This window comes from Podarcis bocagei (assembly GCF_964188305.1).
Source record: "Podarcis bocagei genome assembly, chromosome: 5".
Lineage (NCBI taxonomy): Eukaryota > Metazoa > Chordata > Lepidosauria > Squamata > Lacertidae > Podarcis > Podarcis bocagei.
In genome coordinates this window covers 54,148,653-54,175,573 of record NC_138129.1, presented here as the reverse complement: position 1 = coordinate 54,175,573, position 26,921 = coordinate 54,148,653, and the positions used below count along the sequence as shown (strand labels likewise).

General features: G+C 40.4%; 1 protein-coding gene across 3 annotated transcripts in view; it reads left to right on the top strand.

The window, feature by feature from the left end:
• The window catches only part of EIF2B3 (eukaryotic translation initiation factor 2B subunit gamma), an 84,140-nt gene that overhangs the window by 10,530 nt on the left and 46,689 nt on the right, over window positions 1-26,921 (top strand). For all 3 annotated transcript variants that reach the window (XM_081193215.1, XM_081193216.1, XM_081193217.1), the window contains exons 3-5: window positions 133-272; window positions 13,403-13,562; window positions 14,881-14,992. In XM_081193215.1, the coding sequence (XP_081049341.1) occupies window positions 133-272; window positions 13,403-13,562; window positions 14,881-14,992 (412 nt within the window). The remainder of the gene's footprint in view (window positions 1-132; window positions 273-13,402; window positions 13,563-14,880; window positions 14,993-26,921) is intronic.

The following is a 26,921-nucleotide window of genomic DNA, read 5'->3' as shown; positions in this document are numbered from 1 at the left end:
ATTTCCCACAATAGCAGCTGGTCTTGGGGAAAAACAAGCTTTGATTGATTCATATTTAGTTCAGTAGACGAGCATAATAATGTTATAACTTTTCGTAGTTGTACTCATGCAACATTTTCTTCTGCACTTTAGAAGTCATTGTGGTTACAACAAAAGAAGTTCAGAAAGTGCTAAACTTGGAGACGAAGCTGAAGCTTGATATTGTATGTATTACTGATGATGCCGATATGGGGACTGCAGACTCACTGCGGCATATTCACGAGAAAATAAAGGTATTACTGTATTTTAAAATTTTACTTTAAATTATTCATTTAACAGAATTTTTAGTAGATATGGATAATGAAATTATGTATAAGGAAAAGCTAATAACACAATTAGTACAAATAAGTGTTCTATAATGAAGAAATGAAATAAACTTAAAAATAAATAAATATAAGAAATAGGAAAAAAAAGTATTAGATTTCCCATATCTAGGTTTCCTGTATCAGATTAATGGTTGTTCTTTAATCATGGTACATCATGCTAAATCACAATTTAGTATGATAAAATGAGCTGCAGTGAACCTTTGCTCTCGAATGCAACTGTGAGAAGGAGTTTGGAAGCATTTGCTTCTATTGTGCTTGTTGTACAGTCATACCTCGGGTTGCGAACGCTGCGGGTTGCGCGTTTTCAGGTTACAGATGCACCGAATACAGAAGTACCGGATTGGGTTACTTCTGGGTTTCAGCGCTTGCACATGCGCAGAAGCACTAAATCACACTTTGTGCATGCGCAGAAGTGCTGAATTGCGCCACGCACGTGCGCAGATGCGGCGCTGCGGGTTGTGAACGCTGCTGATTGCGAACGTGCCTCCCGCATGGATCACGTTCGCAACCCGAGGTTCCACTGTATTTTCAAAATCTGACAAACTGTGACTAACTATGGTTTGAAACAAGTCAACTTTGTGCCATGAGTTATGAAACTAGCTTATTTAAAAGAACCATAGTTAACATTATTCCAAACTGTAAACTGTGGTTGAAGTGTTGCTGTGCAACTAAAATCATCCAATCTCAATTTCATAGCAGAGCGGGGAGGCAGGGGCAGAACATGGTAGCCAGAGGTTTTCTGCAGCTTGTTCTTGTCTCACTGAACTATAGTGTAATGCCTATATGCAGCCAATAATTTTATAATTTTAGCAATCTGCCAGACCTTGTAAAGTCATGGATATGTTTTTGAACTTACTATTTCTCCATTATATTGTACTTGAGTGAATTTCAGTGAATAGATTTGCTGTTCATTTCAGTCAATCCCTGGGCACAGCATCTTTAAGATAATTCAACATTTGAACAAGTAGGTCATGTACACCATCCTAAGCTCCTTGGAGGAAGGGTGGGATATAAATGCAGTACATAAATAAATGTGAAATATTAATTCCATTATTTGTTTTGTTTAATACCCTTATTCCCAAATCGAGTAATATAAATACGTTCACTCCAGATGCCTAATAATTTTTCTAAGAGACTTAATCCTTTTGAAACACAGAAACAAAAAGGATGGATTCTTACCATTTTTGTGTATTTCTCATGGTGTAAGATATCAGTAAAACAGCTTTGTAAAAAATGTTTTAGATTTATGGGTGGGGGGGACCCAAACCAGAGCCTATGTAAACCAAACTTTTTCACACTGTTTCATGCCTTCAGTACTTTCCCTCTTGTAAGATATTTTGTTACAATTATATAATCTCCATTGCATAAACACCATTGCTAGCTAATAACCAAGTATTTTCTCAGATATTTATGCATAATCTTAAACTACTTATTTAAGTGGTTGCCTTGCCCATTATTGTGCTACGTCCTCATGTGAAAGATTGTGGTGTCTTATTATAGCCTTTAGCAAAGCTGGTCAAAGGCAAATAGTGCCTTTCCTAGTAATTAAAATGGGACACGATCTGCTGAAATATCCTTTTATACAAGCTGCCTTTGAAATGAGATGGTTTACTTGCTCTTTCCCACGCAGCTGATGCAAATGCCTCCTCAAATCTGGAATCTCAGGTGGCTACCTCATGGCAGTTGTCTTCTCTCTCTTCTCTAGCCATACATTAGACCTTCCCAGTTTGACTGGTTAAAATCTTTTTCAAACAGTCATGCAGACAAGGGAGGGTTTCAAATAGGCAAGCAGACAATGGGGACTCAATATATTCTGGAATTCATCCCAGGTGCTGAGTAACAAAGTGGAGAAAAGTCTTGTAAAACAGTTTGGTTTGTTGGATTTGTATCCCACCAACTGACTGTAAAACACAGTTTCAAAATATTCCAGTTAAAATAAAAGTGATGTTTTTCAAACAAAATTAAAAATCCAAAATGTTTAAAAACAGCAAATAAAATACCCTCCCCCTGGTCAGTTTAAACACAAATATGAATTGGCTGTCTTACTGATTCACAACAAACAATCCAGATGTATTTTGAGTTGCTTTTGTTCCAGAGCTGCCCAAGAAATGTTGTCTTTTCTAAACATTAATCCCTTCTTTAATCTTAGTTTGTATAATTAATAAAAGAATTTCAGGATTGGGACCGCCATGTCACCTTTAGCATGTGATTTTTAAGTGTTCTTAGAAAAAATCAGAATGTTTTTTAATTTCATGTAATTTAATTTCATGTGCACTCAGCTGTCTTGCTTAAAAATACATTAAAGGTACATACATTTGGAGACATGCTGCATTGTTTGTTACCCCAATTCAAGTGGTTTCCTCACATTTATCTATTCTTCCCTTTAATTCAAGTCTGGGGGATTTTCTGCTTGATTGCAGATTTGTTGTGTGTTTAGATAGGATATTGTGCACAGCCATTCTTATCCTATTTCCTAAGTCATGCTACCTAGCAGAGTAAGCCATGATGTCACAGGTGTGGGCTGGAGTATAACAAATGTGCATTATGTACCAGTGTTGTATGTAAAAAATTCTGGTAGATCCTCAGCAAGATGACGCCAAACAGAAGACAACCATGTTCTAACACAGCAATTTTCCAAGGGTTTCAGTGAGGTTGCAATACACATCCCTTTGGTGCCTTACCAGACACTTTGTTTAGGAATTATTCTCACATGACTCTGCACATGTTAGACTCCATTGGATAGCAGCTGCAATGATTCTTGGGGAGCCACCTGAACTGATTTCTAAAGGTTTATATATCGTAAATCAATGGAACTTATGCTGTTGGATCCTCAGTAAATTCAAGAAAATTCTAGGTCACCTTATGCCAGCAGTAGGAAACCTGTAGCCCACTCCAGCTGTTGCTGAACTCCTTCTCTTACCATATCTCACCAATGGCCATGGTGGCTGGGATTGATGGGAACTGGAGTCCTACAACATTTGCAGGTTCGCAGGTTTCTCATTGCTGCCTTAGGCCATGAAATGATCCACATGTTCCACCTGGTACTCTGGCTATAATGTTTTAATTTGACTTGCATATCTGTTTACCATGTGATGAAGCGGAAACTTTTATTACCACAGCTGTTATGAACAGAATTAGTTTTCAACGTGAAGGGCTAAGATTTGACTTCTCAGTACAAGTAATTTTTTTGAGCTGGGGTGGGAGGATATCCATTGCCTTCCTATGTTTTGAGGCATTGTTCCCAGATCACTCCATGTGCCCCCTTCTCACCTGGCAGGAAGTGGGAAGTCTAAACCTGGACAAAATTTCACCATTCAGTTTTCTGAGATTTAAAAGCAGTTTTCATTAAAACCACTGCTGCCAATATGTTTTTTCCTGAAGTGCTACTCCACAAGACCCACTTGACTTTATATCTTGGTTCTCCATCTTCCATCTTTACCCTTGAACCTTCTCTTACGCTACCTACCATCTCATACATTTCTGGAATGCTGACTCCCATCGCCACTCTTCTTATCACCCTAACATTCCACTACTTCATACTTTATAACGACAACTCCAAGCCTAAGAAGTCTAAATGAATGTATGCCACCTTTAAAGAGCTTCAAAGAGAGTCTTGGAAGACCCAGGATATGTAACCATCCAGCTTTCTACTCTTGTACAGCAGTATCAATTATGCTTCTCTTCAAACTGAATTTGGACCATCATCTTCCTTGCCTTGATGATTCTGACTCTACAAGTCTCCCATTAAGATCTTTGCATAGCATCAGAGCAGATAAATACAACTGTGTATCCCCATTACACGTGTTGGGAATTTGGTATTAACAGCCCATAAAAGAAACTTCTGTTTAGAAAAACTAATAAGCATAATATCACTTAACCTTCAAATCTTCCAGAGCAGCCCTCTCAGATTGAGTTTCCCCTGCCTAAAATCCACAATACTTGAGAATGAATTCATATGCAACATTAGCAAAGAAATAGTTAGGCTCCTGCCTGTTTCTGCTTATGGCTCTTTCCTGAAAAATGTATGCAGATTTCACTTGGTGACCTAATGATTTTCACATGTGTTCCACTATCAGAATTGGGCTCCAAACTGGGCTATTTCCACTCTTTTACGTTATGTACTCCACTGCCAATCCCTTGAATATTTTTTTTTTGAATTTTTTTTTTTTTTTTTTGCTATACAACGTGTTAACATCATATGCAAAGCACAAGAGTCTCCATGGAGCCATCAAGAGAGGTAAGTGAGGCAAAGCAATTTTTATTTGTATTTTAGAGGGACGCACTTCAGCCTTAAAGTACAGAGAATGTCCTTTCAGCCTCACTAAAGGAGTCTGGTGAAATGCTTTAAGAAAACTAACTGCTCTGTTTATCTTTTTCAAAATTCACTCCTAAGTGAGGGAGGAAAAGGTCCCATTTGTCTCTTCATAGATGAATTTCATGGTACTTTAAAAAAAAAATCCACCAAAACAGTCCAAAAATATCTCTAATATGAGTTTGAAGTTTTTCTTTCCATGGTCACCAAGTTCTCGTCAACTGTACAAGAGATTCAGATTCCACCTCCCAGCCGTTACAGTGAGCCTTCTTACATCATGTGTTTGGAAAGGAGATTTTTCAACAGAGGAAGTGAAGCGCTAAGCTGCTCCATCCAAGACTACACGGATCAGTGATCCTCAGCAGCATACAGACCACTGCTGTGACATCACACTTTCCACAATGTGGCTCCAAAAGATGTACATACCAAACAAGATCTGGATTCTCGGTCTTTGTTTAGCTGTTCTGAGACATTATTCCCCTCTCTCTCCATCTGTGGAAGGATTGTGAGCCTTTTAAAAAACTTTACTTTGAAAAAAATAAGGGGAAACCAGGTAGTCCATCTGACAGAATATTATTTCATAGTCAATGTCTTAGCAAAAAGGGAAGGTTAAATAATGAAGACTGGTTTGCTGTGTGTTAGTCAGGGCTTCCATCACCCAACTAAGAACTCATTGAGGAAGGCAAATGTAAAAATTTTCCATTGCTGTAACACTACAACTTAATAGCTGGCCAGAGTATAGCTAGTGACACAAGGCAGAGAATAACTTAACAGCATGAGAAATACTTAGGAAAAACAAAATAAAGTATATGGGAACACATGCATATACTCCAGCATACTAGCTTCATGTTCCAAACTCTCATCAAATAGTCGAAATGATCCAGTTATATCTGCCTAATTAAAAGGGTGTTGTCCTATATTTGTCAAGGAGCTGTACTTCCTGGTCACATCTGTGGCTCTATGTGGTTTGGGTTTCTACCATATGCAGCAGGGACCTCTTCCAACATTTCCCTTTGTTACATGTGCCATTTGGTAAAAAGTCAGAGATCTTGTGGGAAGAGTTTTCTTCTCATGCTAGCATTGCTCCTATTCCCAGGAGGAGCATTAAGAGCATGGCAACCAACCATGCCATCTATTCCTCCTATGAGTCTTTGGTTTTCTGATATTATTGGTAGAAGTAGGCTTGTATGAGGCATATCAAGTCTAGTGATGAGGACGGTGCATTAGAATCATAGAATCATAGAGTTGGAATAGACCACAAGGGCCATCGAGTCCAACCCCCTGCCAAGCAGGAAACACCATCAGAGCACTCCTGACATATGGTTGTCAAGCCTCTGCTTAAAGACCTCCAAAGAAGGAGACTCCACCACACTCCTTGGCAGCAAATTCCACTGTCGAACAGCTCTTACTGTCAGGAAGTTCTTCCTAATGTTTAGGTGGAATCTTCTTTCTTGTAGTTTGGATCCATTGCTCCGTGTCCGCTTCTCTGGAGCAGCAGAAAACAACCTTTCTCCCTCCTCTATATGACATCCTTTTATATATTTGAACATGGCTATCATATCACCCCTTAGCCTCCTCTTCTCCAGGCTAAACATGCCCAGCTCCCTTAGCCGTTCCTCATAAGGCATCGTTTCCAGGCCTTTGTCCATTTTGGTTGCCCTCCTCTGGACACGTTCCAGTTTGTCAGTGTCCTTCTTGAACTGTGGTGCCCAGAACTGGACACAGTACTCCAGGTGAGGTCTGACCAGAGCAGAATACAGTGGCACTATTACTTCCCTTGATCTAGATGCTATACTCCTATTGATGCAGCCCAGAATTGCATTGGCTTTTTTAGCTGCCGCGTCACACTGTTGGCTCATGTCATGTTTGTGGTCAACGAAGACTCCTAGATCCATTTCACATGTACTGCTCTCAAGCCAGGTGTCACCCATCTTGTATTTGTGCCTCTCATTTTTTTTGCCCAAGTGCAATACTTTACATTTCTCCCTGTTAAAGTTCATCTTGTTTGTTTTGGCCCAGTTCTCTAATCTGTCAAGGTCGTTTTGAAGTGTGATCCTGTCCTCTGGGGTGTTAGCCACCCCTCCCAGTTTGGTGTCATCTGCAAATTTGATCAGGGTGCCCTTGAGTCCATCATCCAAGTCGTTGATAAAGATGTTGAATAAGACCGGGCCCAAGACAGAACCCTGTGGCACCCCACTAGTCACTCTTCTCCAGGATGAAGAGGAACCATTGATGAGCACCCTTTGGGTTCGGTCAGTCAGCCAGTTACAAATCCACTGAGTGGTAGCATAGTCAAGACCGTATTTTACCAGCTTCTTTACAAGAATATCATGGGGCACCTTGTCAAATGCCTTGCTGAAATCAAGGTAGGCTACATCCACTGGGTTCCCTTCATCTACCAGGCTTGTAATTCTGTCAAAAAACGAGATCAGGTCAGTCTGACATGACTTATTTTTCAGAAATCCATGCTGACTATTGGTGATCACAGCATTCCTTTCTAGGCGCTCACAGACTGTTTGCTTAATGATCTGCTCCAGAATCTTCCCTGGTATTGATGTCAGACTGACTGGGCGATAATTATTTGGGTCCTCTCTTTTCCCCTTTTTGAAAATAGGGACAACATTTGCCCTCCTCCAGTCTGCCAGGACTTCGCCTGTTCTTTAATTGATTAATTGAAATGCTTTTTCATGTCGACGTAGAGAGTTTTCACTGTCAAGATAGAGTTCTATTTCAGATGTGTGAGATGCTCAACAGGTGAATAAAGATCTCACTACAGCCCATATTGAGGGTCTGGGGGAACTGCTGAATTGATAGACATTTCATTGATGAGATTTATATAAGTCTTAGACCATGTCAGTGCTGTGAAGAAACGTAGGATTTGTATTTCATGTTGAATTATGAGGTTTGTGGGAAAGAAAGTTTTATTTGAGTTCTTGACCTACTTACTGCAATTCTGTAGATCACAACAAGCTTGACACATTTTCTTTCCTCCTAAGCATCAGTCATTGCTTGGTAAGTCAGTGAACTGAGAGGAAAATACACTGATGCTGAAAATGGTCTGTTCAAGCCAACCACTAGTAAAATGGGGATAAACAAACAAATAATTGTATTTTAGGATAACTTTGTTCTTTGTTCTTGCATGTGTGTGTATCAGTTTATTACTCCAAAAGTGTGAGATCATATTAAAATGAGTGATAACTTACAACTTCTGTTGGGAGCTGCCCAGAGTGGCTGGGGAAACCCAGCTAGATGAGCGGGGTATAAATAATAAATTAGTAGCAGTAGCAGTAACAGTAGCAGTAGCAGCAGCAGTATTGTGTCCAACTAGGAATCTAGAAAGTACAGAGCCAAAAATAGCTTCAAATTCAAATACCATCAATATCTAGATTTAAAAGATGTATTTCATTCCATTTCAGCTGAGCATTATCCCTGCAATTGTTTGTGGTTCTTGTTGCCCTGCACACTCAAGAGTGAGTGAGAGAAGGAGATCTGTCTGGCCCTCTCCTTGATAGCATTCTGTCCCTGTATGAAGACATTTCCTTTCCAGTAGGCCTTTTACCTGACCAATGCTTGGCCTCTTGGCATTTTTTAAGATCTGCATTTCCTGTCTTTGTTCCCTTGTGTATTTATATTCTGACTTTTTAAAATTATGATCTGAACCACCTTAGGCATATTTTTTTTTCCAAATGGAAAGGTAGGACATAAATACTTTAATAGATGCATTTAAATCTTCCAGATTTATGTTTGGCTGGCAGGCAAGGGGAGTATTTGCTCACCAGGGCTCTTCCTCCCCCACCCTACCCCCTGTAATTCTAACTAATTCACACTTCTGCAGCATGCCAGATTTTAAATAGCCAGAATGACCTGAGAGAGAGAGAGAGAAAGTTCTCTGGTGTAGTTGGGGGTTGAATGGGATGATTAGATTAACCAGAGTGTAGTTGCATCTTTCCTGTCCTTTCCTCAGCCAAAACCCCATTTCAGCTCTCTGCAGACATGGTTATTAGCAGCAAAAAGCAAGCCTTTGCTGGTATGGATGGACAGGTTCCCCTGTTTTTTAGTCTAGCCACTGTTAAGCTGGCATGAATCCCAAGCACAAATGTATGGGGTGAAAGGAATATGTATGGGGGAGTGTTGCAGGTGTTCCCCATATGTAGCATGTGCTGCTTTCAAATAACTAGTTTTGGCAGTGCAGTTTTTATAGGGAAGAGAAACAAAAACATCACAATCCTGAGAATCAAACTGCTGGGAAGTTTGTGCTTGAAATGTAATATTTTAGAACAGGTCTTGGCCTTTTATCCTGGTTATTTATTCTATTTTGTTTGTTTATTAAGACATTTACTGTATATGCCACCCTTCATTGAAAATTCCAGGGTGGTTTACAACAATTTCCATAAAAAGCAGTAGAGTAAAGACAAAGATTTTTAAAATCCAAAATAGAAAAATTCAAATACTAAAAGCTAGGTAATAAGAGCAGTAAATCGTTAAGTAAGTAAGTTGTATGGGTTGTACTGTTTGTTACTGTTGTTGTTAATTTAAATTTATATCCCACTTTTCCTCCAAGGAATTCGGCCTAAGTGATTTTGTGGGTAACAAGTTGTTTATTGTGTACTATATAAGCCTATAAATAAATAAGATACACTAAAAGGAAATTGGGATCTATTTATCTAACAAGGACCTAGGGTAGCGAAAGTGGGGGTAATACAAACATTTTCCTGAGGAGCAGGTCTGAATGATTTAAATCACAGTCTGAACAGGTTGAACATTAAGAGTGACTTCTTCATGGTAAAAGCAGTTTTGGCAATGGGACTATTCACCAGAATTGTGCTTCTTTCTTGGTGAAAGTATTGAAGTAGAGACTGTAGAGTTTATTTATTTTTTATTATTACATTTATATCCTGCCTTTTCAATCCTCAGAGGAGCTGAAAGTGGCATACATGACACCCCCACCCCCATTTTATTTTCACAACAGCCCTGTGAAGTCGATTAGGCTAGGAGACAGTGACTGACCCAATGTCATCAGTGAGCTTTATGGTCGAGTTAGGATACGAACCCTGGTCTCCCAAGTCCTATTCTAGCATTCTGAAGCTGCTACACTACTCTAGTCTTCCTTCATTCTCAACTTATGAGGATTGCACTAGATGTCCTGCAAGGCCATGTTTCTGTTCAGCTTTCATGTACAAGTGTCAAATAAAGGATGTTTATATAAGTAATGAAAAATATATAATTATAGGTGATCTGGGAGGTCCTATATTTTCTGTGGGGCTTCCCATGATACTTTGAATATTTAGATCCCAGTGTTTACAACAGGTATAATTTATATCTCTTCCCCAAACTATGTTATGAAAGTATAGCTGTTCTGCATGATTTTTATTTCTGTTTGCATTGGCTGAACCTGAAACATAGAGCCCACTTCAGCATCAGTGTTACTTCTTATTGCGTCCCTTTTTAATAACTGGGGTTTGATCTATCCGGTATGGAACATTTTTAATTAAGATTTGCTCTGTTGGGATTTTAACGTTTGCGGAATTTATGAAATCAAGCAGTAGGGCCACATTTTTGCGCTCCCCCCCTTTTCCTAGTGGGCATGCACTCTGTATGTGATTGTCTTCCAATCAGTGGCTCATCACGAAAATTTTTGTATTATATAGTTTAAAAAATACAGACTGTACCATTTATTTTCTTTCTACTGCACCAACTATTGAAAGTAAAGGAAAATACACCCTTCTACTAGGGTGCTCGCCTGGTTTATTTTTTCATTCAGCCATTAGTTTATTCTTTCAGGGGTTCCACGTTGGAAAAAGGGCATCCATCAGACAGTAAGGGCTTTATTTATGAGGGTGTTGGTGTTTCAAAGGGGAGGCTGTTGAATCCCAAAAGAGCCTTTCATGGTGTACTCTCAGCGTGCATCTGAGGCCACTGCTCTGCTCATCAGGAGGAGAGGCAGAAATGTGGGCTTTACTTAGCAACCGTGTGTTTCACTGGTCCCTGTGCTCTCTGACGTTTATTTACATATTGAGAGAGTAAATGGGTAGAACAGATGGCAACCAGACATTTGGTGGTTCTGTTCCCTTGTGCTCCTCGGGGGTCTTGCATTCAGCCTTTGCCAAAGTTCATCCTAAAACTAGAAGCCTGTTCGCAATTATGAAAGCCTTGTTGGCAGTTTACTAGGGTGACAGATTAAAGTACATAGTTAAATAATTGCACGATTGAGTTAACAAGTCCAGATAGTTGTTTCTAAAGGCATGTCCGTGGCCCTGACGTAGTTTTCATCGTGGATGTGAATTCTTTTCAATTTTAAAATAAAGAGGTTTCCTAATGGAAAAAGAACAGTCTAGTCTTTAACAGCGGCTACTACGCCGTAAACTTTTTGCTAAAGCATTTTCGACAGTTTTTTTTGGTGCTGTCACAATGAACTTGACAGGCCGAGCACTCACAGATTTCAACACTGCCATGTTTTTTTCACTCTGTTCAAGATTAGCTTATGACCATTTGCAACTGTCAAAAGTTAATGGTGGAATTTTATTTCTGCTGTACAAGGGATCACTTCTGTGCTGAGGTAGGGTTGCTCTGAAGCGGACAAGTGGTGTTTTATCCTTTGTAATTTTGATTTGAAGGCAGGGCAGGGGACAACTGGAAGAACATTATCTTTGGAAAACAGCATTTTAGCAGGGACATGGGTACTTTGATAATGGTAACTGTGGCGATCACACAGGGTCCCCGGACGTTTGACGGTCTATTGACCCTGTGCCACCACTGTGATTGCTTTCTTTGCTGCCACCAACCCGTTTTTCTCGGGTACACACGGAGCCCAGACAGTTGTTAATCAAGTTTATTTTATAGGCATGAACAAACTTATGGTTTCAGTTAATTTTTCTTGGCAGTTTCTTAATCTTAGTTTCTTTTACTGTCCTATACATTCCTAACAGGGACGCGGGTGGCGCTGTGGGTAAAACCTCAGCACCTAGGACTTGCCAATCGCATGGTCGGCGGTTTGAATCCCCGCGGCGGGGTGCGCTCCCATCGTTCGGTCCCAGCTCCTGCTCACCTAGCAGTTCGAAAGCACCCTTAAGTGCAAGTAGCTAAATAGGGACCGCTTTATAGCGGGAAGGTAAACGACGTTTCCGTGTGCTGCGCTGGTGCAGGCTTGCCAGAGCAGCTTCGTCACGCTGGCCACGTGACCCGGAAGTGTCTCCGGACAGCGCTGGCCCCCGGCCCCTTAAGCGAGATTGGCGCGCAACCCTAGAGTCGGTCACGACTGGCCCGTACGGGCAGGGGTACCTTTACCTTTACATTCCTAACAACTTCAAACTGATTATTCCAACTATCTATCTGACTCCACCTAACAGTTCCACTCACTCCCTCACAACACAACTCGACCAACCCACAGACTATTCTCCCTCTTCCTTCTCCAACTCCCAACTCTCAACTGACTTTCACACAACTCCAACTCTAACTCCTATCAGTTTCTCTCTGGCCAATTACATCACACTCATTTAACCCTTTCCTTATGACCCACCTAGGAGGCAAACGCCGCAGTAACATTTGCAGTTTTACCAGTGCACTTACACATTTTCTCTGGAATTTGTACAATTTGGTTTCTTCTGGTTATGTTACTATCTCTGTAGAGTTTACACTTCATAAGTGGTAGCCTGGTGTTAACAATTATTCCTTGAAGACCCAGTGAAAGCTCAGTCCTGTTTTCTCCTCAAAGTAAATATATCTTTCTGAAGCAGTGCGTTGGTTTCAAAAGCAGCAATTCATATATTCCCTTATTCAGTGCAAAGCAACATAGGATAGATGTTTTGCCCGGAGAGAGTGCAATTCAATACATACCTACTCAGCACTAAGTCCTGTTGAGTTCAATGAGACTTACTCCCAGGTGAGTGTGTATAGGATTGCAACCTTAGGCTTACCTGGAGTTTTGCACCCATTGAGTTCAGTGGATATTACTTCTGGATAGAAATGCTTCTGGATAGAAATCATTGTGCTATAACGTACCTGTGAATTTGTGAAAATTAAACTAAGATAGGTGAAATTTGGTTTAATTTGTTTTTTAAAAACAGCCTGTTAAATGAGATTTAAACAAAAGGGCTTTTTAAATGAATGCCCATTTATTTAAAATGTTTTGCATATTTCCTTTTATCTGTGGATAAGTTGTGATCTTGAAATTTGGGGGTCAGGAGAGAATCAAATGCAGTAAACTTTATTTTCTCACATGGCACACAAACTAGGAAGCATGGGAACAGAGGAAGCTCAGTTCTTCTAGCTCAGTATTGTGTATGCCAACTGGCTTTCCAAGGTTTCAGGCAAGGGGTCTTTCCCTTATTCTACCTGGAGATGCCAGGGAATGAACCTTCTGCAATCATAGATGTTCCACTACTGAGCCAAGAAACGTAGCAGTTTTAACTAGGGACTTCCATACGATTCTAGTGTTCTGTAACCTGATAAAAAGTGGTGAACGATTTAACTGATTCTGGGTAGTGCACCAGCAGCAGAAATATGCAAAATGAAAACAATCATTTAAGCTTTGTATGCTATAAGTAAGTATCACAGGTAAAATGTCTTAGTGGAATGGTCCATTGGTAACTCTGGTAGCTTGATGCAGATTCCAGAAAAATAATAATATTTGTTGGGATATCCTTCCACATTGACTTTTCCTTGACAGTTTGTATTTCAGATGTGTTTGCATGTGTATGATCTCTCCCCCTCTTTTCTCTTTTGACAGACAGATGTGTTGGTTTTGAGTTGTGATCTGATTACAGATGTTGCTCTCCATGAAGTAGTGGACTTATTCCGAGCCAATGATGCCACACTCTCCATGTTGATGAAGAAAGCTTATGAACCTACAGAGCTTATACCAGGACATAAAGGGAAGAAAAAGCTAGGTAAATTGGGTGCTCTTGATCCTAAAGTCCTGTCATTTTCACAGGGATTGCCAGCAGAAAATGACAGTTTTCACAAACTTGGAGCAGAATCTGCCAGCTGAAATGGTTCTCCATGTTTGTGTCTGGTTTCCTATATTTGTGTCTGCCAGTCCCTCTGTAATCTTAGCATTGTTGCCACATTGTCCTGAAAAAATTCCAATATCCACATGTACAGGGGGAAAAATTCAAAGTATGTATGTTAGTTTGTTTGAACAGTTATCAATCACTTATTAATGTCTTGACCATAGTCAGACTCCCCATCTTAGGGTTTGAGGCCTGGGATTCAGAGTGGGAATTTCCTTCAGAGTCAGCCCCAAATATTCATTTAAAGACAGAAATTCTGACACTAGAGGAGCCTGTTCCTGTGCATCTCCAGTTAGAGGAGGTTTTGTTGCCCTGCTCTCACACTATAGATGCCAGTTCAGAAGTCCTAGCGGAATCAGTATTTCTTGTTCTTTTGGACTGTTAAAGTAGATTGAGCCCCTTCAAAGGAAAAGGGAGTGCTAACTAGTCAGGGCTGCAGTTTAAGGCTCTGTTGGAAGTTCACTGGTGCTGAAACAACACTTGATCTCTCTTGTTCTGGAGCTGTCCAGGGTGCCACTATATCCTGGAACCCTTGCCTTGCCAGAATCTAGAATGGATTGCTTTGATTCTTCTTGGGCAGAGTAAACAGTTTCTTGAACAAAGCTACCACCACCCTGAGACCCATACTGTACTTTGCTGTTTATGCCCTTTTCACTTTTGTATTGTCACTTTTAAAGAGATGACTTGTTTCAAGAATTTATTCTGGAAACCAAAGCATGTGCCCAAGATTTTAGGTGTTGAAGAATATCCTTGTACAAAATGAAAAGCTCCACAGTAATGAACCATGTCAAAAAATAATCTGATTTATGTTGAGAAGAGTGGCTTGTGATGACAACCTTACTATTGCTGTTTCTTAATGAGGCAAATTTTAAAGCGGTGATGCGGTGCCAAAAATGTATGGGAGGAGTTCTATCTAAAATTCACCCAGTATTCTGTGGGTTGCATTCTCTACATATATCATTTCCAAATTATAGATGCAGGTAGCTTCAGGGGTGACACATATCGTTTCCTAAGCTTTTCTGCCTCCCCTCCCTTGAATGGCATGAGTATGCTCCAGAATTTTCAGGAATTCTTTCAGCTTTGATGAATGAACTTTGCTGACATTTATATATGCTGTGTTTCAGCTGGAATATCTATCATTAGATTGCATTAAAACAGAAGTGTAAAATGTTTGTGTTATGATTTTCTACTTCAGTGGAACAGCGTGACTTCATTGGAGTGGATGACTCTGGAAAGAGGTTGCTCTTCATGGCCAATGAAGCGGATCTGGATGAAGAAATTGTCATTAAGAGATCTATCCTTCAGAAGTAAGCTTTGGGACTCCTCTTTCAGCCAACTCATTTGGAGTGGGAGAGTATAACTAAGGGTACTGAAAACAGATTGGGTTGTTAAAGGAAATGAAAAGCAAGGAACTTGTTGTAATGGTAAATAAAGGATAGCTCCTGTAGGTAGTTGTGGGAATATAGGTAGGGCTGGATGTATATTCTGTCCCTTACAAATTTTAATTCTATGCCCAAGCAATAATTGGTAGTAGCTAAATTGGAGTCAGAGGAGGGTTCCTTAAGAAATACCTACATAGCTTCTGCCTCTTGAGTGGAGAGCATTGCCTTGCATTTGGTTACTCAGAGGAAACCCATTAAAATTAATGGACCTAAGTTATTTATGTTCATAAATTTGAGTGGATCTACTCTGAGTAGGACTAGCGCTGGAAACAGACCATAGTTATATAATTTAGAAATACAGCCAATACAGACTATTCACAAATATTTCCCCTCCTTCAGCATCATTTGTATTAAATGGTGTCTAAAACAAATTCCTAGACTGCTGCTCTGCCATGGATTAATGTTGAACATTTGACTTCTGATTTTTCACTTGTTACAATTACCATATTTCTTAGTGTGCGATAACACATGCAGTTCCCTTTCTTAATCAGCATGGTTGCATTTGATTCCTGCATTGCAGGGGGTTGGACTAAGTGACCCTTGGGGTCCCTTCCAATTTTCAATTCTATGTTTCTATTATTATTGAATTGTCTGTATCACTTTTTGGAGAGGATTTTCTCTTGATTATGTTGTGTTGTAGATGCAGTTCTTGTTTGCTAGCTCATATGCCAAATGCAACTTACTGTCTTACCAGTCAGCTGGATTGTATCCAGTAAAGTTGTCCTGTTCATGTGTGGATTCCCACTTACATAACAGAACTACTCTTTTCTCTCTTCCCTCCATGTAACCTCCCCATTTGTTCTGGAGTTTCCTCAAAACATCTGAATAAATTTGGGGGAGGGACATGGAATGAGGAGAGGGAGGGGATGTTCTGTTGTGCAAGACGAGATTATTTCATTGGATGCAACCTATTGTTTCTTGACTGTACTTATCTTGTCTGTGGGGCACAGACTTGGTTTTCATAGAAAACCACTTGATTTTCATAGAAAATAACACCGATTTAAATGTGAAGATACCATAAGCAACACAGCCACTGGGTTTCGTTTAAGCTTTCAGACTGTCTTTCTTTTGCATGCCTAATCATCTGCGTTGAGGATTCAGCAATCCTATTTCTGCCTCAAGCATTTCTTTTCAACCCATATTTTGTTTGTTTGTTGCATTTTTATAACTTGCCTTTCAATTCTCAACAAATAAAACAAAATATAATACAACAGTAAAACAGTCAGAAGGAACTGTGAGCAAAGAGACTAAACAGCAATCAAGAAACCCAAATAAAACCAGGCACTTTAAACATCAAAAGTATCATCCAGATGTTGCTGAAGTACAACTCCAACTATCCCTGATTATTGACCAAAGTAGCTTGAGTTGATGGGATTTGGAGTCCATGAATATTGGAAGCACACCACATTGTCTCCCCTGATCTAAATAAATAGGTACTTTATAAAAAGTCTGTTTTTAAAAATCAAGTTCCTGAACTTGACAGAAAGCTGGTTCTGTAACCTGGGAGCCACCACCAAGAGTGCCCTTTCCTCTGTGGCTACCAACTGAATTAGAGATAGAACCACCGCAAGTTTTTCTCAATTAGATCTTAGAGTGGGGAAACATACTGCTTCCTTCATGCAGTTTACTTAAACCTTGTAAGCCACTGGCTCAGTTTGAGCATGACACTAAGCTAAACCATGGCTAAGTTTAACGAGTATGTGTGCTTGTGCATATTTGGAAAACTGCATCTGTTTTATTTCTCCCTTGCTGTTGCTGCACTGCAAGAAGTTAAATGATGGATTGGCTAAATGTTACATCTGAACCCGGGCTCATGGTTTGTCTCCCCCAAACAAACCAATGTCCTCAGTAACAACTACAGTACTAAAATAAATTAAAAGCTGCAGCAGTTTATTCAGTTGATCCCAAACACCCTCTTGACTAAAACTGTCATCACCTGATGTCTAAAAACTAACAGAGAAGGAGAAAGGTGGGGCTCCCTGAGGAAGATGTTCTTTAATTTAGGGTCTTTTCAGTAGAAGCACCAAACTTGTGCCATCATCCTTCCACTTCTGGCAGAATGGGAGTCTGAAGCCAGGCCTTCAAAGGTAACTTGTATGGGCAGGTTTATATAGAAGAAGGCAATCCATGAGGTAGCCAGGTTCCAAACTGTTTAGAAATTGGAGCATAATATGGTGATTATCTGTAAAATTGCTGGAACTTACATGGAAGAGACCAAACTTGTTGAAATAGTGAGTGATAATACTGAATATTTTATATAAGCTGCTTAAAGATTTTTTGTTATATTAAGCCCTATATGCATTTTATAAATTAACATAAATTAACATTAACATGTAGCTGTTCAGGTTCTGTTGCAGTAGAGATCTTAACTTTCTAAAAAAAATAATGACGGTGAGGATCCTGTTGTGTTTCCCCCCCTGTATTTTGAAAATTGAAATGTCTGCAATATTTACTTAGAGGTCAATATTATTCTGGTATAGAATCTGATGAGCTCAGATACAATATTTAAAATAGAGCTACACACATAACGCACAACTCAATTCTAAATTCTATGTCGTAGATCCAACACAGAGTTAGGCTTGCGAGATTTAGGCCTATCATCTACTCATGTACTGCACAAATCTTCTTAAGGTCACAGATAAAATATATCCTGGTACCCTCTTTTGTGTCTATGAAAACATATTTGCCTTAAAGTGACCTAGGACTCCATTTCATTCTGGATCCCTTGCCTCTGACACCTTCGCACCACCTCCACCCTCACCCTTTATGCCCTATTGGTCAAAGCAGGGCAGCAGCTAGCCCTGCTCATTTTTCCTGACTTCTGTTCAGTGTCCTCCTACCCCACAGAAGCTTCACTTCACCAAACTTTGGCAAAGCATTTTGGCAAGCCATGGGGTTGAGGAAATAATGAGAATTCCATTGGCCTTCGTTCCCCCCCTCAAGGATGTGGGGGCTGATATATTTGTTTTCAAAGAGTGATTATTATGGGCAGGGAATTGTTTGCCTCACCTTAAGACATTTATGGTTGCACAAAGAAACACAGTAAAAGACACCTGTTGGAGCAGGTCTAAATTTGGAGCATTTCCTTTTAAAATGCTGCTGGGTTGTTTGAGGATGAGCTGTCCCTAATAAACCATCCGCCTTCGTGGGTGTTCCATCTGTGCAAATGCAGGTGCAGTGCTGCTTCCAGAGGATGTGCTAATAAATCACAGTGACAATCCGGACTACTCATTACCTCATACAGAAAAGAATACCTCCTATATAAATGTATGGGGTAATTGCAAGAATGGCTTTGAAGTGACAGTGCAGCCTTCTTTTAAAAGATCATGCTCATCATGTATTTGAAACAGGGTGTTTGGGGTACCCCCCCTTTCCCTTGTCTCACTTTAAGATGCAAATGAAAATAGTCCTCTTGAGGTTCTAAATGTGGGGAAAATAGATGAAAACCTCTTTAAGTGCAGCAGCAACACACACACACACACACACACACAAATGTTGGTAGATCATGGGGACTTTTGGTTCTGGTATCTCCACTTAAAATGAATATAAAATAAAGACAAAACCTAAGTTAAAACAAAAGAAAACATCAACCCTTGGGTTCACTTGCAACATTTTTAATTTTTTTGCCACGCTCTTCTCTTTAAATTCCCTCTCTAAAAGCCAACTTGACTCCTTTTGTACCTTTGGAGCATAATACCATAACAGAGTGTAGCTGCTATAAAGTACATATTTCAGGTTAATTTTGGGTTTTATGTCAAAGTTGAGGTTTTTACGGTTTCCTCCAAGGCATCATAAATCACCATGATTAGAAAAGGGGTAGCTAGTGAGAAGGGCATGTTAAATAGCTAAAAGATCCACCCACCCACCCACCCTGCTCCCTCCCCCCCTTTGGTAGATTCAGAGTGGTTGGAGGATGGAATTCTCTGCATGTCAGAGTATGTGCTGATTTTTAAAATATAGTTTACTATGCTCTTGGTACACTGCTGTCCCAAGCTGCCTGCAACAGCCACAAGCTCTGTCTAAATATCCTGGGGAAATTACCAGAAAAGAATCATTTGGAAGAGATATTTTTTTTAATTATTCTTCTTTAAGAAATCAAACTTTATAGTTGGCAGTGTGCCTGAGTTTACAATAATGTGCCCATGGAGTGAGTCATCAGTTTGCCTTAACTCTAACCTCCTTTGCAGAGTGTGGATTTGTGATGGAGCACCTTCTGTGAGTGTTTGGATGCATATTTTTTTCTTCAAATTTGGGGGGTACCTTGGGTCACTATTTGTACTTGGCATCAATGCTATGAACTGATCCTGGTAGTGACACCAAATACTTCAGGGTTGTCCTGTTTCCTTATTCAAATTAAGGGATCTCAAAGGTGCACAGAAAGCTGCCTCATGCAGAGTCAGACCATTGATCCATCTACACTGTCTCAGAAAAGACAATGGAGGAATGTGCCTTTGGGGGTGAAGTCAAACTGTTGGAAGGTTACAGCGCCTGCTGTGGCTGTAGAGACTGATACACAGCACAACAGGACAATGACCCCACCCCCCAAACAGCATACAAATCAATATGGCTAGCCTGACCCAACAACCTGCCCCCTCCACACACATATAACAAGCTACATTACAATCAACTGAATGCAACCAACCAAATTCAGGACCCCCTAATCTCTTGCATTATCAATATAAATAAATACATAAATGCATAAACAAAGGACCTACCTATTTGATGTTGACACAAACTCTTACACTAATAATAAGCAATAGAACAAAACTTCTGGTGTTGTCAAATATTGTACCTGGGACCTTCTGCATGCAAAGCATAAGTCCTCTTATTGAGCTATACAGTGGTACCTCGGGTTAAGAACTTAATTCGTTCTGGAGGTCCGTTCTTAACCTGAAGCTGTTCTTAACCTGAGGTACCACTTTAGCTAATGGGGCCTCCTGCTGCCGCCGCCGTGCGATTTCTGTTCTCACCCTGAAGCAAAGTTCTTAACCCAAGGTACTATTTCTGGGTTAGCAGAGTCTGTAACGTGAAGCGTCTGTAACCCAAGGTACCACTGTATATCCTCTGTATGTGCCCCTCTCCCTTCCCCCATTGCAGTTCTGCACATCAGCTCTTTTGTAGAACTGAAAGCTGTGCATGTATTCCTATAAAATCCATGCATACCTGAAGAAATGTGAGGGAAAGGGCTGATTAGGCCCCTATGTTCCTATCTATGGATGCTGCAGTGCTTAGAGAAGACTGGATCAATAATAATAAATACCAAAGCAATTTCCCTCAAGTGCAAACAGCTGTGCATGTGTGGGGGGGCGTCCAATGTTTTGAAAGCAAGCTAGAAACTACTTCAGTAGTTTAAACTATATAAAAAAGTCAAAACCTCATTAACTAGTTTAAATTAGCTATAAACCCTTGCAATAATGGAAGTCTCAGCTAAACAGATGTATCCTCATTGGCTGCCTGAAAAGATATGTAGCATGCTAGATCTTGCTTGGGATGAACGCCAAAGTTGCAGAATCACATCAGCATCTTAATGGCCCACCTTTTTCACTCTTCTGTGAACATGAGTGAGTGTGTGTGCACATGCGCACACACATACATATCAATTATTTTTTTATTTGTTGCATGTGCACACAGAATGTGGACTTTTTGCCTAGAATTGAATAAGGAATAAGGAATTCACTTGGGCTAGAGTTGTTGAATTTAAGCGTCCTACTTCTCTATAGTGTGTGAAACGGCTGCATGTTGGTCATATGGGAGACAATATCCTGGTGGCTTTCTGCCTCTTACTGTAACACAGATATTAATAGAACTCTATATGGTCAAATTTGATAGATGAAGCTTGGCCTATGTGAGCTCCTGGTACATCCAAATGTACAAGTGTGCATCTGTGTATCTTAAGAGACACTACTGAGGGTGGGAAAGCAGTGTCAAATTTCCTGGTGAGAATGTGAACACTGGTGAATCATAAATGTTCCTTTTTCATTAAGTTTGAACAGGCCTGTATGTGTGAGAGAGATATATAAAGTATTGATCTTTTGAATTTGGGCAGCATCCTCTTAGTGGACTGTTCCTAAGCTGTCTAGCCGCATTTTACTGTGCTGCTGGGATGGCGCAGAAGGCTGAGTCAGAGGTCAGAAGAGTTATCCATGCCTATTTGAACACGGCCTGAATCTTCTCGGCCACATGTTAGACATATGTTACTCATCAATGGGCTGCGGAACTCCATGACGCAAAGCAGACTGGAATGCAAAGTGAGTTAACACCCCTGCCCTGGCTGGAAATATATTGACAAATGTAAGGAATAAGAATAGAGAAGAAATATTACATGAAGCACTGCAAGAGTAATGTGAGGCATGTGGCTGTTCCTTCCTAAAAAGTTAAATGTCCTCAATCCTTGAGAGACCCGAGACTGCTACTAAACTCATCTGAAGCTCTTTTTGCAGCTTCTGTTACTATCCCGCAAATGTCTAATGTTGTGCCGTAGCACAGCCTTTTTAAGGTGGGTACAGGAATTCCCCTGCACCCCTGTGGGATTTATTTTTTCAGCTACCTGTGTGATCATTTCATTTTCATTTTGCAAGCTACTATTGATTTGCCTTACTCCAAGAAGCCTAGGACAGATAGGGCTGTTACTCAAACCCAATCATTTTGTCTACACATGCATGCAGTTTGAAAGAATACTCGAAAGTGATCTCATTGTTTTTAAACTTAGCTACATTTGGTATTGATTGAACTAACTGGAATTACATAATGCCAATTTGCTACACTTACTGCACTGGCTGCTGAGGGAGTGTTGTGTGTGGCCAATGCTATTCACTGTGGTGAAACTCAGCACCATCAGGTTGAAACAGCAAATTAAATATCAGCAGGAAACATGAACTAGTGGATTGCTTGTGAGGTCATTTAGGACATTTACTGATGATATTTTTAAAATCCTCCTTTTATTGGTGGAAAATCCACTGAATCATCTTCTGACTGTTGTTCAGTTGGTCCCCAACCAGAATTGCTCTTGTGGTTTTATTATTAATTTGATTGGTAGCACAGGAGAGAGAGCGCATGCACAAGTATTATTTCTCTTTAGTTTCCCTGACAGGCCAAGTGCAGTGGAACCTCGACTTACATCTGCCTCTTCTCGCGGACGTTCCAAGTTGCGACCGCGGGAAACCCGGAAGTAAACACTGGGTTTGCCGCAATTTGCGCATGTGTGGAAGCAGCATCTGCCACCTGTGCATGCGCGGAAGCGGCTGCCGCCTCTATGCATGCACAGAAGTGCACTGGTGCTTAATGCACATGCGCACAATGGCGCCTCTACTAGAGTCTGGTTTTGCCCAGCGGCCGGGCCTCCGGAACGGATTATGATCATAAGTAGAGGTTGTACTGTAACTGGAGAAAGGAATAAAAGAGTGAGACACTATATCAGCTTTTACCCTGTTTGATGGCCACCATCTTCATGCCTTGTGGAACATAAATAGTCAACAACTGAAAGGTGAAAGTTAGTTCTCTCCAGCTGCTGAATGCACTGCCTCTAACATTGGAAGCCTTTTGTGGGAGCAAGAAACTAGACAAGCCACTTCAAAAGTCTGGTTCTGGTTCTAGGCTAGTCAGATGGAAGCATAAGTGAAAACAAGTATTTCCACACAATAATAACCCGGGTGTAGGAAAAAAGTATGTATGTATTTCTGGAGAATGATTCAAGAAGAGAGCGAAGGAGGAAGGCAAAGACCACCTTGGAGCCTCCCCCAGCTGCTCTCCAAATTGTCATATGCAAAGGATTTGAGAAGTGGGAGGCAGGAAGATGAAAGAGGCAGGTAAGCAAAGAAAATACGTGTTCTAGCAGGACTGTACTGCTTCTCTCCCCCCCCCCCTCCACCGCCCTCATAGGCAGTTCTACTATCAACTGCCCTTTGGGAATGTTCCCAGGAAAGAGAGAGAGAAAATCAGGCGAAGAGCTGGATTGGCCCTTCTGTTCCCTCCTCCCTGACCTATTACCACCAATAATCCTGTGGGGAAGGTTGTGGTTAGTTGCTACATTAATAAAACCATGACAATATTATTACTTGTAAGACATCTTGGAAGGATAGGCATACCAAAATGTAGGGTATGAATAATTTAAATAAATGAATGTATCAATAAATAATTTAAATATATATGGTTTCCTCAAACTGTATATTTCACAAGGGGCTTAGAATCTAAAAATAGACACAATGGAAAGCAGAAGGGAAGGCAGATGTAAGCTGGAGAACTCTAGTCAATCACTTTAGTGACATGCACTTCAACTTGGTTAATAGTGTATTGAGACTATATACGAAATGTGTACAGCATGTGGATTGCAAATGCTCCTGAGAGAAATCTGGTGGGCATATGAAGGAGCTTGTTGGATCATGACCACTGTCTATATGTTTCAGCTATTATTGGCAAGTCATTACCTTTCATCTTTGGCTCCCCACGTGTACAATAGGATTATCTTGTGTCTTTTTCACGTTGACTCTGAGGATGAGCAGAAGGCAAGGGGATGCCATCTGAAAATTGAGGAAAACCTTTTAAAAAACCAAGAAAAAGAAAGGGGGCAAAGTTTCAAACTGCTGTTCAAAAATAGGAATTGATTGTGGGGTGAAACACGCAGAACTAAATAAATTGTTGCAATAAAACTGGAATAAAAATGGTGCCAAATTTTGCTTGCCACTGAATACTAGCTGAAGTGTATAATGGATTGTGAGGATGGCCAAGAAAAGATGTCAAAACTGCTTATGTGCTTTAAAATAATACAGCAGTTATTGATATAATAATCCAGGGACTATCAGATTCCTTGCATTTCATCTGCTGTAAGCGTCACTTATTTTTAAAGTGTTAGAAGTTGAACATCACACTCATTGGATATGCTATGGTCAAATAAAGTGAACATTGTTGAATATCTTTGAGCTCCCTACTTGAAACTCTGAGTCTTGGCCAGATAGAACAGTAATAACATAATCTCAGGGTACTATAAATTCAGCTAGAACCTAGGTGGGGAGGATGCCAATTTCTGTTTGCATTATTATTAAAACTATTTGTGCAGGAAAGGCTTTTCAGCAAGCCTGATTATTTTCAGAGGGGCCCCATTTTTCAATTCTTGCAGTAGAATGGGCTAGGGTTGTGACTGGAACATTTCACCCGAAGGGCAGCCACCAGATAGAATATCTAAAAAGAACCCCTGAGAACAGGACCTCTTCAGACTCCCTTTTCTCCTGCAGCCTTTGGTTTTAAGAGTACTTGAAACATATTGTTCATCAGGTAGAGTACTGCTCTGTGCTTGGTCCATGCGTTAGTGTTTCAGTGAACACCTCTTTCCCAGGCCAAGCAGCTATTGAATTTTTTTAAGCTTTTCAGGAAGGAGAGTATGTGAGCACATATTTAACTGCACCAGACGCTATTGAAAGAATAATGGATTCTTTCCACATTCAGCTCCATTCTTCTCCTAATGGCCAGACTACTGGAGCACGGTTGTGTCAAAATTATTTCATTTCTGCGTGTTTCAGTCTTACTTTTGCTCACCCTCTCAGCCGCAAGTGTACTTAATGAGAATGCTGAAGGCCAGAATTTAAAATTCTGTGTTGGGCAAAGCCCTTTAACCTGTGGGTTTTTTCATTATTATTATTTTTGGGGGGTCCCCCTCACTATCTGTCTGCACGATAAGACAGAGCATTCCTTCATGTTCTGTTCTTGTTTTCCTTCTCCGGCCTCTGCTTGATATACCTATTCTTTAATAATAGAGTGCTAGGATACAGCCATTGTGAAAAGTACATTGGTATATGAAGATAATAGACATTTTGGAAGCTGAGTAGGATTCTTACAATTGCATGGCTCACGTTACTTAAAAAGAGGAAACTGAGAAGAAAAATGTAGGAAGTCGTGAGTGCTTACCATTGAAGATGGACTAAAGCCAGGGTGAGAACAGGCAACCTCCAGCTGTTGCTGAACTAAAACTCCCATCAGCCCCTGCCAGCATGGCCAGTGGTCAGAGATGATGTGATTTTGAATACAGGTTGGGGAAGGCTGTTGTAGGTAATGGGTGTGTATGTTTAGCATGGTTGATTTTCCAACACACTGCTTGAGTTTGCTGGGTCTAGAATAGTGTGTGTTCTGTGAAGTGACTCCTTTCTAGTATGGATAAAACTGAACAGTTGTGGAGAGCTGAATATTTTGGGTTCTTATCAGAATCCTGAAAACTGAATAACAACTTTAATTGTTTTCAGAAAAACAAGTGAGTTTAATAACCTGTGCTAAAGGCTTGGGAATCGGAGGAAAAATAACAAAGGCACAGTTTTAGAGGCACTGACTTAAGGATTTTTATATCTGGGCTTAATAATTCCACCAACTTTGGCTTGCTACCTACAACATTCATTTTAAAAAAAAGGAATAAAAGTTTTTGTCAGCTACTGAGTGTCTGGAGTAAAAACGTAGAAGAAAGCCAGCAAAACCCCTCAAAGGAGAAGTTCTGCCGTGTAATCCTATTTCCTATGGCAGTTCCTTAACTTCAGTCATCACACATCTGAAAGAATTTTTATGACCATGTGAGACAGAGATGAAGGTAGTGAGAGAGTAGTCTAATCTTATGATGAAAGACACTCTCCTAAGGTACATGAATCACTTGTATTAGTGCAATTCGCATGGATATTTTCTGCAAGGTGTCTGAATAAAAGCATCTTTCAGTAGAAAGAGTTTTGTGGATCCAATCTGAATACAATCCCAGTCCCTATGCTACAACACTTCTCATCAAAGAGTTACTCCTGGTGTTATTCAGAGGTGCCAAAAAGGATGACACAGGTGACTCTTGCATCCTGTTCCTTTGTTTTAGCATAATATTCAAAGTGGGGACTTCTCCTGTGGGGAGTATGCACAGAAGACTGTAGGAAGATATGGAGGTCTCTGCTTAGCCTAAGACAGTTAAATTGAAAGTAGGCCTGGGTGATATATTGATTTATTGTCCAAAACCGGTTTGAAGTTCACATCATGATAATTGTTTCATAATATTTGAGCTGGCAATACAGTGGTACCTCAGGTTACATACGCTTCAGGTTACACACACTTCAGGTTACAGACTCCGCAAACCCAGAAATAGTGCTTCAGGTTAAGAACTTTGCTTCAGGATGAGAACAGAAATCGGGCTCCTGCGGCGCAGCAGCAGCAGGAGGCCCCATTAGCTAAAGTGGTGCTTCAGGTTAAGAACAGTTTCAGGTTAAGTACGGACCTCCGGAATGAATTAAGTACTTAACCTGAGGTACCACTGTATATTGCGAATCACAATGTGTGTAAGGACTTGGTGATATCTAGTTTTCAACATCATGATAATTCACCAGCTGAACATTGCGATAACTCACCAGCTAAACACTGCAGTGTTATCAGCAGGTAAACATTGCAATCTACCACAATGTCTGAAATAAGGATGGAACTATACAGAGGCAAGCAGGACAACTTGTCCTGGCAACTTGCCTCTGTATAGTTCCATCCAACTTGCATTTTCAGCTTGCGTTTTGGCTTGCCTGCTGATCAAAGTGATCATGAGGTGATTGATAATATCATAATTTATCCGTTTTGGACCCCTAAGTAGTAGCAGTTGCCAGGACATTTTCCTGTTCACCTCTGCGTGGTTCCTTCTTTGTTTCAGATATCGTGACATAGCAATATATCACAATGTTTAGCTGGTGATATATCACAATATTGAAAACCAGTTGTCACCCTAATTGGAAGTGTGGGGAAAGTATCCTATTTTCAGTGCTTTTGCATATTTTCTGAATTGGTCCAGAGAGAGATGGCTGTA